Consider the following 15,000-nt stretch of genomic DNA (forward strand, 5'->3'; position numbering starts at 1 on the left):
GGATAAAAAGACTGCCAAAGACTATATGACAATGAAGACTATGGAATGTGCCAAAAGACTTTGAGAGGTTTTTGCTGTGAGTAGTCAGCCCAGCGTGCTGAGCTCACGTGGGTGACCTGGTTTCCTCCGGTGTGCTGAAGACCAAACACACAGGCACTCGGACAAGTGTTATCAGCGCAAATGTGTCTCACCAGTCTAAATAATATGAGTAAATTCTACATGAGGTCCCCAGGTTCCCAAACAATAAATGCTATGGTTATTTTTCCTTTCATTTCTGTTTTCATCTGTTTATTGCATCATTCATCTCATTAACCTTTTGGGTGTAACCATCATACAATCGGTTGGTAGGTGTCGCAGTTGTAAATATCATGAATGTTATTTTAAAGCTACTGATACAGAACAATAATCCCCAACCGGTTTATTATTGTTGATGTTGAGTACCTACTGCAGTCAGGAATGGGTTTGCATGCCTGATTATTAATAACATAGATCATGCTAAAATACAATAATGGTTATGCATAAATGTTCGTACTTTATATTAAATACACATATCTTGCGCATTATGTTTAACGTCTCACGTTGCTGAGCGCCCACGCACTTTGCCCTTTAATTTTACATATATTATTCATCTTGCCCTTAAGTCATGGAAGGTGGTATCTTCAATCCACGCCAACGCCCACAGCTGGTGGAGGAGGTGGTGTGCGGGCGTCTGAAAGGCCAACGTCCGAAACCATCCCGTCCTCCGCCCGCCTCATCCAGCTCAACTCACCAGGGCATCGCGGTGGAGTGTCACGACGCCCACAGGAGGGGCTGTTGGTGGAGGGACCGGGTGTTGGAGAACAGGAGATGATTTAATGTGGATTAACGATGTGGGTGGAGGCGCCTCTGACGCGGGGACATGAGGAGTTTTGCCCTGAGCAACAACCTGCTGGATGTGTAGTGCAGCATTAATAATCTACCATGAAGAAATCACACCATGTTCAAGCGCTCACAGGACACGCGCAACTCAAACAGTGGCAAATGTAATATATATATATATATATATATATATATATATATATATATATATATATATATATATATAGTTATATAATTATTTGTCATTCTTTAGACATTATAACAGGAATCCGTGTTTTGTCAAAAATAGGGACGAATCGTTTACAATTTAGGGGCGAGGAGTGTTTCCCCGTTGATCAAATACCATATGCTACAAGAAGCCATATTCCACCGGGTCCATGTTATGATGGTCACACCGAGATTATTTTTACTCTGTTTTTAAAGTGCCGCGTCGGATTAAGCTGCTGCGGTGACGCGCTGTCGCGTGACGGTAGCGAACTCGTGAATGAACCACTACTGACATCTACTGGTGAAGAAGTGTCAAAGCACGTGATTAAACGAGTAGAATGATTATAACTATTTTAATCAAAGTAATCCCCATTTGTAAATTATGAATATGAGAGCAATATTTGAGTATTTTTAATGTCAGCTACTAAATATATAATACCTTGTACTGAATCCCAGTTCTGGGTAGCTACTGAATTGCACTGTTTGTCTTTCAATTGCTGTATCTAACCTGTAAAAATTTGCAGTTTTTCCCAGGCCTGCTTCTGTACTGTGTATTTCTATCATTTCCTCTGCGTTTAAACTCCTGTTTTAAACTCAAGAAGGGATTATTAATTATGATGATTTGTTGAATTAAATGTGTAGACTAAACTATGGGATGCATGTAAATTGCTAAACAACATGTGTCCAGTATTAGCATCAGGAACACCTAAACACTAACTTTGTCAGGTTAACAATCGTACTCGTGTTTTTCAGTACTGTATTGTTTTAACGCTATGTTGACATTTCTCCGCCTCTTTGAACGCAATCTATGACGTCAAGCATTTTCCTTTTTTAGCGTCCGCGTCAGAACACGTCACTTCCTGTATATATGCGAAACTGTAGCTAATACACCTTAGGTGTTTTACAAAGAGCAATAAAACATGTTTTCAAATTACCCTAAATGGCCTTCTTGTGATTGGTAATACTATTAGGTGGATTTATATACAGATGTAATTAAATTTGTATATGCAAAATGCTTTAAAGGAAAGCATACAATGCTTTTATTGATTATAATCGCGTACAAATTGGAACCCGTACAATGATAGACGAATATTGGATGTTGGTTAGATAGCTTATTAATCAATGTATTTATTTGACAGCTTTCAAACGAATGTTTCAAAATTAATGTTTTTTTTAAATCTAACATAAACAAGCAGCTCCCGTACCTCTTGAACGTAAGGCTAGTGCTGTGATTGACGGCGTTGTCTGACCAATCAGATGAGGTTTGGGGAGGGCTCTAGTCCAATCCGGGACGGTTCCGCGCACAGCGCGTTTATATGCGGTACATCCCTCGAGTTTGCGCAGCAGTTGTAAATCGCTGATATTCGTCTTCTATCTGTATATTTAGCTGAGGTGTAGAAATAGCGCTGAATCTACGATGGTGTCGCACTCGCTAGCGTTACCCATGATCTGCTTCACGGTCCTGTGGGGACTGGTGGGGGTCGTCGCTCCGTTCTTAGTGCCGAAAGGACCGAACCGAGGGTGCGTTCAGAACCGCGGAGCCGCTAGAATAACGGAGGGCTTAGAATAATCATCCAGGCGTATTAGCCTACATATCGTACACACTCTAGGTGTGTATCGGTAATGTGTCAATTAATGATACCTTATTCATCCTAAATGTTCATGTATGATTGTATTTAAATGAGCGAAGGCCCGGTCGGGTTCTTTAGGTACTGATGCTCCCTCCATGTCACCTTATGGATGCGATATTAGGGAAATTCGAGGATGTCTTGAATATTTAAAAAAATGATCAGGTTAGATTGGCACGTCAGGTTATGGTAGTTAATATATTACATTGTGCTGCAGTGTAATGGGATGATTGGATCTAAACGGACTGCTGATCTCTTGTATTTTCAGTGTCATCATTACCAGCCTGGTGTTGACAGCGGTGTGTTGCTACTTATTGTAAGTACATTGAAACATCACACAATGACACCGTCTACATTAAATGTACATTAATGTGTTTTTATCTGCATGTAAATTATGCAAAATTTAACCATATTCTTTTAGTGCTAAACGATATTGGAAGATAAGCGCTGGCTAACTGCATCTTTAGCCGTCTATGTAGCAATGTGTAGGCATGAATTCACCAACCACTTCATAAGGAAACTGCTGTACTGTAAATGTACAGTAGGAGTTCCTCCTTTGGGTGGTGTATTTTGGGGCTAACACTGCTCCCTCTCTGCTTTATGCAGTACTGTAGCAGTAGCTCACCTGGTAGATCAGGTTGAACAAGGTAGCAACAAGGTTTGAATCACAGTGAGCACATGTACGTTTACCTCTAGATGTGTGCCAAACACTGAAAACACAATGGTCTAATGTAAATGATGAATATGTTAGTGGCTGTCTACAGACTGTAATTGAAAGAGGTCACTCTGTGTGAATGGAGCCGTCCACAAAGCCCTGAGCAAAACCTCAGGATGAATTTTGCCTGCTGTTGTTAAGTAATTTAAGAAGAAAATCTGAGGTTAGGAAAATGCCATGTTCAAAGAGTTCAGATTAGTCAGTAACGGTGTTTTATCAAATGAAAGAAATTGGTTGACTCAAAATGTTCCTGCGTTTATTCTCAGCTGGTTGGTAGCCATATTGTCCCAGGCCAACCCTCTGTTTGGACCACAGCTGAAGAACGAGACCATCTGGTATTTGCGTTATTACTGGGAATAAGGTAAGCTGCCCTAGACTGGCGTCAGCAGCTGAGATGCAATTATTGTTTCGTAAGAGTGTTAACTAAAATACACAGGCCACTTTATTAGGTACACCTTGCTAGTACTGGGTTGGACCCCCTTTTGCCTTCAGAACTGCCTTAATCATTCATGGCATTCAACAAATTACTGGAAACATTCCTCAGAGAGTCTGGTCCATATTGACATGATAACATCACACAGTTGCTGCAGATTTGTCAGCTGCACATCCATGATGTGAATCTCCCGTTCCACCACATCTCAAAGGTGCTCTATTGGATTGAGATCTGGTGACTGTGGAGGCCATTCGAGTACAGTGAACTCATTGTCATGTTCAAGAAACTCACTGTGTACTCTGAGTACACTGTGGTCATGAAGGGATGGACATGTTCAGCAACAATACTCAGGTAGGCTGTGGTGTTGACACAATGCTCAACTGGTACTAATGGGCCCAAAGTGTGCCAGGAAAATATCCCCTACACCATTGCACCACCACCACCAGCCTGAAACGTTGATACACAACAGGATGGATCCATGCTTTCATGTTGTTGATTACCATCCGAATGTCACAGCAGAGATTGAGACTCGTCAGACCAGGTCACCGTTATTTCAAATTTTCTATTGTCCAATTTTGGTGAGTCTGTGTGAACTGTAGCCTCAGTTTCCTGTTCTTAGCTGACAGGAGTGACACCTGGTGTGGTCTTCTGCTGCTGTAGCCCATCCACCTCAAGGTTTGACGTGTTGTGTGTTCAGAGATGCTCTTCTGCATGTCTCGGTTGTAACGACTGGTTATTTGAGTTACTGTTGCCGTTCTATCAGCTTGAACCAGTCTGGCCATTCTCCTCTGACCTCTGGCATCAACAAAGCATTTGCACCCACAGAACTGCTAATCACTGGATATGTTCTCTTTTTCGGACCATTCTCAGTAAATCCTAGAGATGTTTGTGTGTGAAAATCCCAGTAGATCAGCAGATTCTGAAATACTCAGACCAGCCTGTCTGCCACCAACAGCCATGCCACATTCAAAATCACTTAAATACTTAAATCACCTTTCTTCTCCATTCTGATGCTTGGTTTGAACTGCAGCATATTGTCTTGGCCATGTCTACATGTCTAAATGCATTGAGTTGCTGCCATGTGATTGGCTGATTCGTAATTTGTGTTAATGAGCAGTTGAACAGGTGTACCTAATAAAGTGGCTGGTGAGTGTACTACCAGAAGTCTGTGATGTTACATTAAACATGCACTGCTAATAGAACAGGTACAGCAGTGATCTGAAATGTGCATTGCACCTTGTGATCAATGTTCTGTCTTTCTTGCTCCCTCTCTCTCTCTCTCTCTCTCTCTCTCTCTCTCTCTCTCTCTCCTCCATCTTTATGCCATTCTGCTCCTGTATACACAGGTCTTTTGATTGAGCCACCTTCTGTCTACATCACTGACAATGGAATATTCCCTGAAAACCAGTGACCTTTAGCTTTTGCTGTTATGCTAATCTTGTCTTTATTTTAGAGAACTCTTTATTTTACGTTACCTAGTATAAAAAACAGAAATTATATATGTATATATCTCCTTAATAATGTACATATGATATTGACAATTTCATGATGTAGATCATTTTGTGTGCAATCACAACAGCTTGTGAAGGTGATGTCAAAGGTTGATATTTGCTTCATTTGTGACCAACATTATCTTAATTTGAGTGATGTCAGTGCTTTTGGAATGAATTTTTGTGTAATGTGTTTATTTATTAGATTATTTATTTTTATCTGTTATGTCTTTCCATGGGTTTATGTTGAGTGTCATGTGTGAGCTGTAAACCTGTTAAATATCACAATATTGTGTGTAGAGTTGTGAGTTAATGCAGTAATGCTGGAGTATTAAAATTGGTTTTAAAGGAGTTCTTGCCAAACACATGAGGCTCATTCAGTTGCCATCATTTCATTAGTTTAATCTTAATAAACTCCTCTGGCCATGCAGGCATTGTTGACCAGAACTGTCCTGAGCAGCACATGTCTTTACCAGGATGGGGTTTTCACCCATCTACTCCCTCAGCTTTGTTGTGACCTCTTTGCTTCCATGGAGATCCTCATTGACCTCATTGGCCCTGATTGCTGTTTTGTTGACCTGTTCTGATGAAGACCTGCTCTCCGTGTTCTGATGAAGACCTGCTCTCCGTGTTTTGATTAAGACCTGCTCTTCATGTTCTGATGAAAACCTGCTCTCCGTGTTCCTTATCCCTGTCGGCCTGTTTTCTGAGTTTGGAATCTGACCTTTGACCCAACTGTCATCAGAGGAATTTAATTGGCATCACTGTTGCACTTTATGGTCTCCATGGAAATTACTTTTGAGTGAAGAATGTTATGCAACTGTGTCCTTGCCCTGATGTTGCAGAAACCCTTAACTGATAATAAAGTCATGGCTAATATTTGCTGTTCGTCCCAGGTGGACCTTGGAAGAACAGCTAATAATGTATAATTTTCCCCCTTTTGTTCTGTCTCAAATGTAGAAATGGCAAATCAAATAGCTGATACACAAAGCAGGATTTATTAGCTTGATAACATTGTAATTGAAAATAGTTCATTTGTAAGGACCTTTATCTCTTCTTGTAATGGACAGTCTGGTTGGTCACTTCAAGCGAGTTAGCTCAAATCCTCCCCTGGCTGTGTTGCTGCAAGAGCGAGGTGGAATATCTTACAGCCAGATTCTGTAAACATTTATTATGTTGTACGAGACCAGAGGTGCACATTCCAGGGTCAGAAAGTAAAACTCATTTCTGATTAGTGCAATCCAGGTAAAATTAGTGGAATCAACACAATCCAGGAAGCCTGATCAAAATCTTGGTGAGGACTTTTACTTTCTGAACCTGGAATGTGCCCCTCTGTACTAGACTACGTTCATCCTACTACAGTTACGGTATCTCGGTCAGCAGGTTATTACACTTGGCTGCGTTTAACGCCAGTGCACACATTGTGGGTTTCTTAATGACCTCAGTCGTGTAAGATTAACTTTGTAAATTACGTAATAGAATTCAATATGATGCGCTTTCTACACCAGCCAGTGCTTACACAGTAGGACGCGCTCTGCGCGTGCACGCCCCTCTGCACCCGCTCGCCGTTACACAACCCAGTGATTCACTCCATCACGCCGCGATTGCTTCCAAATAAATAAATAAATGCTCCGCTGTTTTGCCGACAAATCAGTCCAGGTGAGTATCGGTACCAAAAGCAGCGAATGGTGGAGTCGTTTGAGTTGTCATTTTAACCATAAAACTTTTGCAACAACCGCGAGGGTGACAGTGTAACTAGTTGCCTGTAGGCGAACACGCACGTACGATCTCAAATGTGTTGTGCGCACTTCTTTATTTTACTGATAAAACACTTTAGAGTTTATAAGCGCGTGACAGGACCGGTTCCGCTGATTCGAACGTCTGCCGTGTCGCTCGCGCGGCAGCTGCAACATGGAGTCCCACGTGCGGCCGTGTGACGATTTATATAAAGAGACTGACGGAGCCTCGGACCAATGAGCGGCCATTTACGTCATCCGTAGTGTTTACCATGGAAACCGCCGCGTTTCAGCCAATGAGCGAGAGACGGGGAGGAGCCCAAATGGAGGTCAGCGCGTGCGTGGCTGGGTTTGGCAGTAGGGCAGCGCGCGCCAGAGCCGGTGGCGGAGCCCAACATCTCACGTCGTACCGGGGTTTTCACTCCATAATCCATCCGCGGGGGTGAGAGAATAAAACCTCACCTCCCTCCGCCTTGGCTGGAACGTGCTGGATTAATAGCGCAGCTCAGGTTTGTACTTAAATTACTTTTTATCTTTGTTAAACGCCAGAAATATGTTGCATAACATGACGGGCACTGCGCATGCGCAGACTTCCCCGATCGTTACAAAATAACCGATCTGAAAGTGTAACGGCGACGTTATGGTTACCGTGGTGACGTGTGCGCGTGTTGTGTCGCGCGTGGGGACTGTTACTGACGCAGGTGCGCGAGCGGACACGCGCGTGGTGCGTGAGCTTTGATGTAGCTGGTCTTTTACATAACTGTGTCAGTGTACCGTGCAGGGCATAGCGGGTCAACGTGTGAGCTTCAGGACTCGGGTGGGTTCGTCCATCTGAGCAGGACTGCTTCCCTTATTACTTACTACAGACAAAAGTCTTAACAAAAATAGTCGTTTTTGTTAGTTTATTTATTTATTTGTTTGTTTATGAATGATTTAATTAGGACGAGGGCGTAGAGGAACATGAGAGCAATGATTAATGATCTGGGGAGTCTGTACACACAAGTGTACTTAAAGACTTCTGTCAGTCTCTGTGGATAGGAGCGTTTGTAACGGCCCTAAATGTAAGTGCTAATCTAAGACAATGGCAGGACTAATTAAGATGTTCATTCCACTAAACAAGGAACCCCCCATGTCCTGGGGCAAAGGCCTGATCAGAATGAGACTCTGGTAGTGCAGACCTGTAGCCCTGCAGACCTGTAGACCTGTAGCCCTGTAGACCAGCATGAGAGAGATCTGCTCTAACACACCTCCCTCATCTCAGCTCACCATGATGGTGATGTGGTTACATGGAGCTTGAGGAGCTTGAGTCATTTTAATAATTGTATAGAATCCTCTGATCCGTATGCAAACCTTTATTTAATAGCTGTATCTGTATGTGTAACAGTGTGTATCTGTATGTGTATTTTCCAATAGTGTGGAAATCGTTTTTGTTTCTCCTTCTGAATCTGCCTCTTAATGTTGCGAGACGCTGCAAACTCTTCCAAGAAGAATATAGAAGTTCCTCCATGTTTTGACTGGCAGTGCTGTTTTAGTGTTTGGTTTTGTTTACTTGCCTTAAATGTGCTGTTGCATTGGCCCACTTTGAAGTGTTATCTAAGCTCCCTAAAGTGCATCAGGGAACATGTATTACCAGTTCCATGTCTGAGGTGTTGTGAAATATGATGCGTCTTTATATAAGGCAGTCAGACACGCGGTCAGGTCCTCTGAACTACACTTCCCATGTGACTTTGCATAATGGTTTTGTGCCAAGCCACTAATTATATTCCTGCATTGTCCAATGAATCTAGTATCTTTCCAGCTCCTTTAAGCAGTGTTGTGCAAGACTGCCTTTCTGATGGTTGTATTTGATAAAACGTATTGTGCAGAATCTGATAATTTGCATAAAATCGTAATAAAATGAAGCTAATATCAATTGTCTCGCAGTAGAACAGGAGATTATATGATGGCGGTAAATCTGTCTTGAGGGCTTTCCTGCTCTGTGGACCGAGTGTCTCCTGTTCCTCTCTACCCCCTAACAAGGCTGTTTATCCTGATTCTTTGTCTGCTGATGAAGTCTTGGCCCAATTCATCTCAGTTGTCCACTCCTCATCCCATTCTACAAATGCCAAAGGCCTTTGTCTAAGAGTTAGAATTCTTTCAAGAATTAGGTGCCACGGGCTAAGACAGATCAGGGGGGCATGTTGTTATATTGGGTATTAGTAATGGGGAGGAGTTGAGACAGCAGTAGTAAAGGAAAGATTCTTCACACATATGCATTGCATCTAAAGTGCAGTCAGTTTGAAATCTGATTTGCTACACGTCCTGCAATATGCAAGTGGTTTCTTTTGAGATTTCTTTGAACGTTGATCCATTTCGGTGGGTTGCTTCTAGTTTTATTTCTGCATAGCAGTGTCAGTTCAAATGGCTAATAAGCATTTAGTTTCATCCCAGACCTAATCTGTCATCCTCACTGATAATCTCAGGACACGGTAGTCACGTGCATTGTGATGTAAGATATTGAGCATGTTGTCAAATGCATCTTGGATCCACAACAACATCTGGCTAAAAAATGTCTCGGATCACCTCCTGAAATGGTTCGAGTGAATCTTGGGTGCATTTACATGTATTTGCTTGTGTCTGGGTATAATCCTGATTCTCAAGACCCATGAAATGACCAGGTATAAACAGGGTCTTGGGCTGTCTGTCTTCTTTACCACCTTCTTTACCACCTGGTCACGTACAGCTGACAAACCTTTTCTTGTCCTCCAGTGCAAAACTAAATACATTCTTGAGCATCTAGTACCTCCATATTGTGGTTTTAATGCCGTGAGTCATTTCATAATTGTTTTTTCAGTGGTGACACAGGTGACTTGTACAAAACCATCTCAATGCGTGCAAGTGTCATTTCAGAGGACAGATGTCTTCAACTTCCAGACAGTTACAGGTAATTTGCAGTTATAATTGTGAACTATCTGAGCAAAAAAATCAGAATTAAACAATTTGACTGTAATATGAACACAGCCATAAATTCTAAATGAGGGTTATGTGCATGAGGTTGGGAGTTTGTCTCCAGGAGACCTCATGCATTAGTCTGATCGGAGGACAGAATCTAGCTAGAGTTAGGGGTGGGTGATATAATATCGTTCACAAAAATACCGGTACATTTCTTTATTCGATAGGATTTCGCTATATCGCGACATTATGACGCAAGGACGCAGGTTGTGCGTGCAGCGCGCAAAATAAACATAGCCAACAGCGGAGAGAGCAGCAGTGCTCACACTGTGAATGATTTAGTTCCTAAACGAGGAGCTACATCAGTAGTGTGGAAGTATTTCATGAACAGTTCACGTTCAAAGTTCACAATTTTAATTATGAACTAGTTCAAAGTTCAGTTCATTTGACTTTTTTTCGTGAGATATTCACATACTTTTTTCACGATTTGGCTGTTGCGCAATCAAGGGCCGGACACAAATGAAGTAGATAGTACAATCTCATTAGATTTTATTTCACATCTTACATTTGCAGACGACACGCGAGTGGACCGCGAATGACGTGGCATGATGAATAGAGAACTAACGCTTAATACACTAAAAGGCAGCGGAAATGACAAGAGCACAAAACTAGACCAAACAAGAGTACAACTAATTGTTACATACACTGACATGAACAAACACACGAGAAACAAGTAACGGTCATACATGAACATGAAGTCTAACAGAACATACATGTATTGCCAGGCACGATATCACGTTAGAGAACACGGAGACCAAACATGAACTGAAAACCTAAAGCACAACGAACCTGAAAATGGAACAGAGACTTTAACCATACACAAACACGAAGCTAATCAAAACCACGAATCACAGATAAGGCGTGAATACCGTGCACACCCAACTAGGAAATAAAGAAACGACAATGATCCCCGAAGGTATAGTCTGGACATAGGCTATATATACACACCAACTAGGAGATAAAGAAACGACAATGATCCCTCAAGGTATAGACTGGACATAGGCAACACACACACACACACACACACACTTGTAAAACTAAGACGAGCTAACACGGAACAGCTGAAACAGAGGGGCGTAACAAGAACAAGGAAAACATAAAAACAACGAGACTAGAAGGGGGCAGAGCCAGACGTGACAAGTACAAGCTAGAAATCACTATACGTTCTAATACGTGCTATGCCTACCCCGCTCTGCTGCAATTCATCACGGGTAACGTCGTGTGGAAGCCAGTATGTTATTAACTAGCCAGTATGTTAACTATTCTCATGCGGACACTACGTTGCCCACAATGCATTGCGCACACAACGTCAAAACCATTTCTGTCTGGCGATGCATGATTTAAGTGGCACCAGCGAGAATACAGGAGGGAGGAAATTTCTCACGTTGCGTTTCAAAAGAGAAAACAGATGTCACTCAGTTTTCAATGGAAACAAATTCCAACGTTCATTTACAGTGATGTCTACCGTTCATGACACATAATGTGAACTAATTCACGTTCAAGTTATTAAAAAATGTGTTTCGTTCAGTTCAACGTTCACGAAAAAATGAGCGTGTTCAATGAACGCGTTCTTTTGACGCACAACACTGTGAATAGTGAATTTACTTGAGTTTCTCTTTTAACAACTTCCGGCCTGTCCTGCCTCTCTTCTTCGCGCAACTCATTTGGGACGTAGATTTGACTTATTACTGCCTCTTTGTTATTACCTTTTGGGAAGAAAAAATATCGAGATATATATCGTATATCGCCATTCAGCTAAAAATATCGAGATATTATTTTTGCTCCATATCGCCCAGCCTTAGCTAGAGTAGCTGCTGACTCTGCTCTAAAAAGTTCTGATCTTGCTGGTATGTACTTTGGGTGCTGGTTTTCGTGGCATGCTCAGTAAATATGCCCTCAGCTGGACTGGACTCCATTTCTTGTACCGTTCTGCACATACCAGGCCGGGTTAATTATTACATAGCGGTCACGTTTTCAACCGCAATGCATGAGCCGGTGTAGTAGTCCGAAAAATACAGTTGTCTTGCAGTGAGCTAGTTTGCTAAATTGAGTTGGAGAGTGTGGAGAAAGTAAATTGGTAGCTAAACTAATCTGGACCTTCACAGAGGGCGTTTTGCTGATTTTGTGCATTGTAGGGCTTCTTCACGTTGTCTGCGTTGATATAATCTAGCCGGCAGCATCTAACACGTAACCCTAGTTAAGATGTCCTTTATCCTTTATCATCTAGGCTCAACAACCTAATTAATGTTGAATGTACTGCATCTTAACTAGTGACCCCTATGGAGGAAGAGGGAATATTTTCAAAAATACTCATCTAAAAACAAAACCCTGGTTCTCCAAGCACCATCTGCATCAGGTTTTATTGTGGTGCACACGTTGCTGTGTTACAGTAATGAAATACATTGTGTGGCTCCAAACACTTGCTACTTCCTGTGTCACACCAGCATTTCAGCTCCGTTTGAGTGTAATGGTCCTGTTACTGCCTTCACTTCTCCATTTCAGCTCCGTTTGAGTGTAACGGTCCTGTTACTGCCTTCACTTCTCCATTTCAGCTCCGTTTGAGTGTAATGGTCCTGTTACTGCCTTCACTTCTCCATTTCAGCTCCGTTTGAGTGTAATGGTCCTGTTACTGCCTTCACTTCTCCATTTCAGCTCCGTTTGAGTGTAATGGTCCTGTTACTGCCTTCACTTCTCCATTTCAGCTCCGTTTGAGTGTAATGGTCCTGTTACTGCCTTCACTTCTCCATTTCAGCTCCGTTTGAGTGTAATGGTCCTGTTACTGCCTTCACTTCTCCATTTCAGCTCCGTTTGAGTGTAATGGTCCTGTTACTGCCTTCACTTCTCCATTTCTGTTAAAGCATTGCACATAACACAGCTGTTTAAAACATGACACTATGTAATCGAATTAGATGAGAAGACACTAAACATCACTTCATCACTTGAGTGGCAGTCGGGGCGTTTGTGTGTGTCCAAGCTGAGTGGACCGTGTCCCGGTGACCTGCAGCCAGCAGTAGCCCTGTGACCAGCGTCACCGGTGATGGGCGTGGCAGCGAGGTGCTTCTGTAAAACGGCTGTTTCTAGTGAAGTGGATGAAGAGTGTCTGTCTCCTAGCAACACCATTTGTTTTTCTCGAAACTCCACTCGTGGTCACGTTTTTGAGTGCGAGGTGTGTAAAAGTGTTTACGTTGCACTGTGAGTCAACCACGTTCCTCCACTGCCGTCCCAGACTGCAGGTCAGGTCTCAGCTTCGACGGCACACGATAATGGTGATGATACGTTTCCCAAAGCAGGTCACCTGACAACCTTCAGCGCTGGATGACAAGATGATGTTGTTTGAGCTAACAAGTTCCAACCAGTTTTAGAAGCACGTGGCTTTGTTTTGCTGAATATGACTTGCATTCTTTTTTAGGATGAATAAAGTGATTCTGTTACTTGTCACACGGTTATCTTTTATATCATTTTTTTTTCCTTTGTCACTTTCACAAAAATGTGCGATTATATTGCGGAACTAATTACACTTGCATACTATGTGAATGTGAAGCAGTTCCTGTATTTTGGCTTCAGGGCCTGGTTGTGTTTCACTCTCCCAGTAACTGGCTTTTTTCTGTTTTTCAGATCCATCCTGTGTCCTACCAACTGTATTTCCACAGGGATGCTTTGTGGCAGGTGGAGTGTGACCTGAGTTGTGACCCCTGACATCATCCATGTCGGGCGAATCGGAGCCAAAGTCCTACCCATACGGGGGCGGGTCTGAAGAAGACGACGCAGAATCCCACTGCGGCTCCATGTCTCACCTGCACCATATGGGCGGGGCTTCTGATGGGAGTGACAGCAGTCATGACCCACCCCTTTCTCCAGGCTCTCACCCCCCCCTTCATGAGGACATGGAGATGGGCGGAAATGGCTCCAGTGGTAGTGGAACGGAGTCCCATGGCAACGAATCCCATGGCAACGAATCTCATGGTAATGAGTCTGTGGGCAGTTCCAATGGAAATGGAAAAGATTCTGGTCATTTGGGGTCCTCAGGTAGCAACAACAGGTGAGTTCTCACTATAGGCAAGGCAAGTTTATTTATATAGCACCTTTCATACACAACGGTCATTCAAAGTGCTTGAATGTGATGGACTATAGTCCATCACTTTAACCTAGAGAGATTTTCACCTGTACCGAGTCACCCTCACAGGTATGCAATTAACCTCACAATGACTCTAGAGTGGAAAAACATTTAACCCTGCCCATTCTTATGTAACTAAATACCTTTGGTACAGCTTGACACATTTTATGAAATGACATACCTAAACATACACCACGTTGTTTAATTTAGTCATTCAACAGAATGTTGAAATAATACATGGAATAAAATTAACTAAATCTAGTTAACAAAACAGGAAGCGACGTGACGCCAAAAAGCAAGTTTGTAACTAACTAACGTTACCTACAGGTCACCTAAGAGGGAGGTAGCTAAGTAAGCTAAGCTAGCATTGTGCAAAATGCAAGATTTACTGAAATAAAGGAAATTGTTTCGTATTGAAGAGCTTCTAACATAGCTAAGGTTAACTTTAGCTAATCTGAGCCAAGACTTTAAATAGGTCATTTGAGTCGTCATCGTCTGGCACTCGAGATTCCGTTGAAAGTCAAGTGCAGTGAAGCGCGCTCACGGTGCGCTCCCCCTTCAGGCTTGTGGCGGAGATAAAGTCCCGCTTACAGTTTCTAATGCGCATGCTGTACTGGGCAAGCGCCTTCTTGGTGCCTTCAGAAATTAACAGTTGGAGTCAACGGTGACGTACCGTCCACTGTATTTACATTATATGCAGAAATGTTATGATGTGAATGGATGATATCACTTTAGTTTATTATACTACCTACTGCAGTGGCATTTCTTGACCACCAGAAGTCACTCTCGACATATGGCGAAGCTGTAACAGTAGCCAATTTTGAAACC

General features: G+C 42.5%; 3 protein-coding genes across 3 annotated transcripts in view; all 3 read left to right on the forward strand.

Moving 5' to 3' along the window:
* The window catches only part of usp45 (ubiquitin specific peptidase 45), a 51,223-nt gene extending 50,665 nt beyond the window's left edge, over positions 1 to 558 (forward strand). Inside the window, exon 18 of the mRNA XM_076981127.1 lies at positions 1 to 558. This exon is cut by the window's left edge and continues 411 nt beyond it. The gene's annotated coding sequence lies outside the window, so the exon portion shown is untranslated.
* Positions 559 to 2,351: 1,793 nt separating this feature from the next.
* atpv0e2 (ATPase H+ transporting V0 subunit e2) lies at positions 2,352 to 5,696 on the forward strand. Its single transcript, XM_076982048.1, has 4 exons — positions 2,352 to 2,586; positions 2,962 to 3,009; positions 3,675 to 3,769; positions 5,188 to 5,696. Exons 1-3 carry the CDS (start codon positions 2,483 to 2,485, stop codon positions 3,766 to 3,768), a joined length of 246 nt encoding a protein of 81 aa, XP_076838163.1. The 5' UTR covers positions 2,352 to 2,482; the 3' UTR covers position 3,769; positions 5,188 to 5,696.
* A 1,730-nt stretch (positions 5,697 to 7,426) lies between these two features.
* LOC143482554 (period circadian protein homolog 2-like) overlaps positions 7,427 to 15,000 on the forward strand; it is a 44,087-nt gene continuing 36,513 nt past the window's right edge. Inside the window, exons 1-2 of the mRNA XM_076980920.1 lie at positions 7,427 to 7,576; positions 13,674 to 14,097. Of these exons, the coding sequence (XP_076837035.1) occupies positions 13,763 to 14,097 (335 nt within the window). The 5' untranslated portion in view covers positions 7,427 to 7,576; positions 13,674 to 13,762. The remainder of the gene's footprint in view (positions 7,577 to 13,673; positions 14,098 to 15,000) is intronic.

This window comes from Brachyhypopomus gauderio, chromosome 19, assembly GCF_052324685.1.
Source record: "Brachyhypopomus gauderio isolate BG-103 chromosome 19, BGAUD_0.2, whole genome shotgun sequence".
NCBI lineage: Eukaryota > Metazoa > Chordata > Actinopteri > Gymnotiformes > Hypopomidae > Brachyhypopomus > Brachyhypopomus gauderio.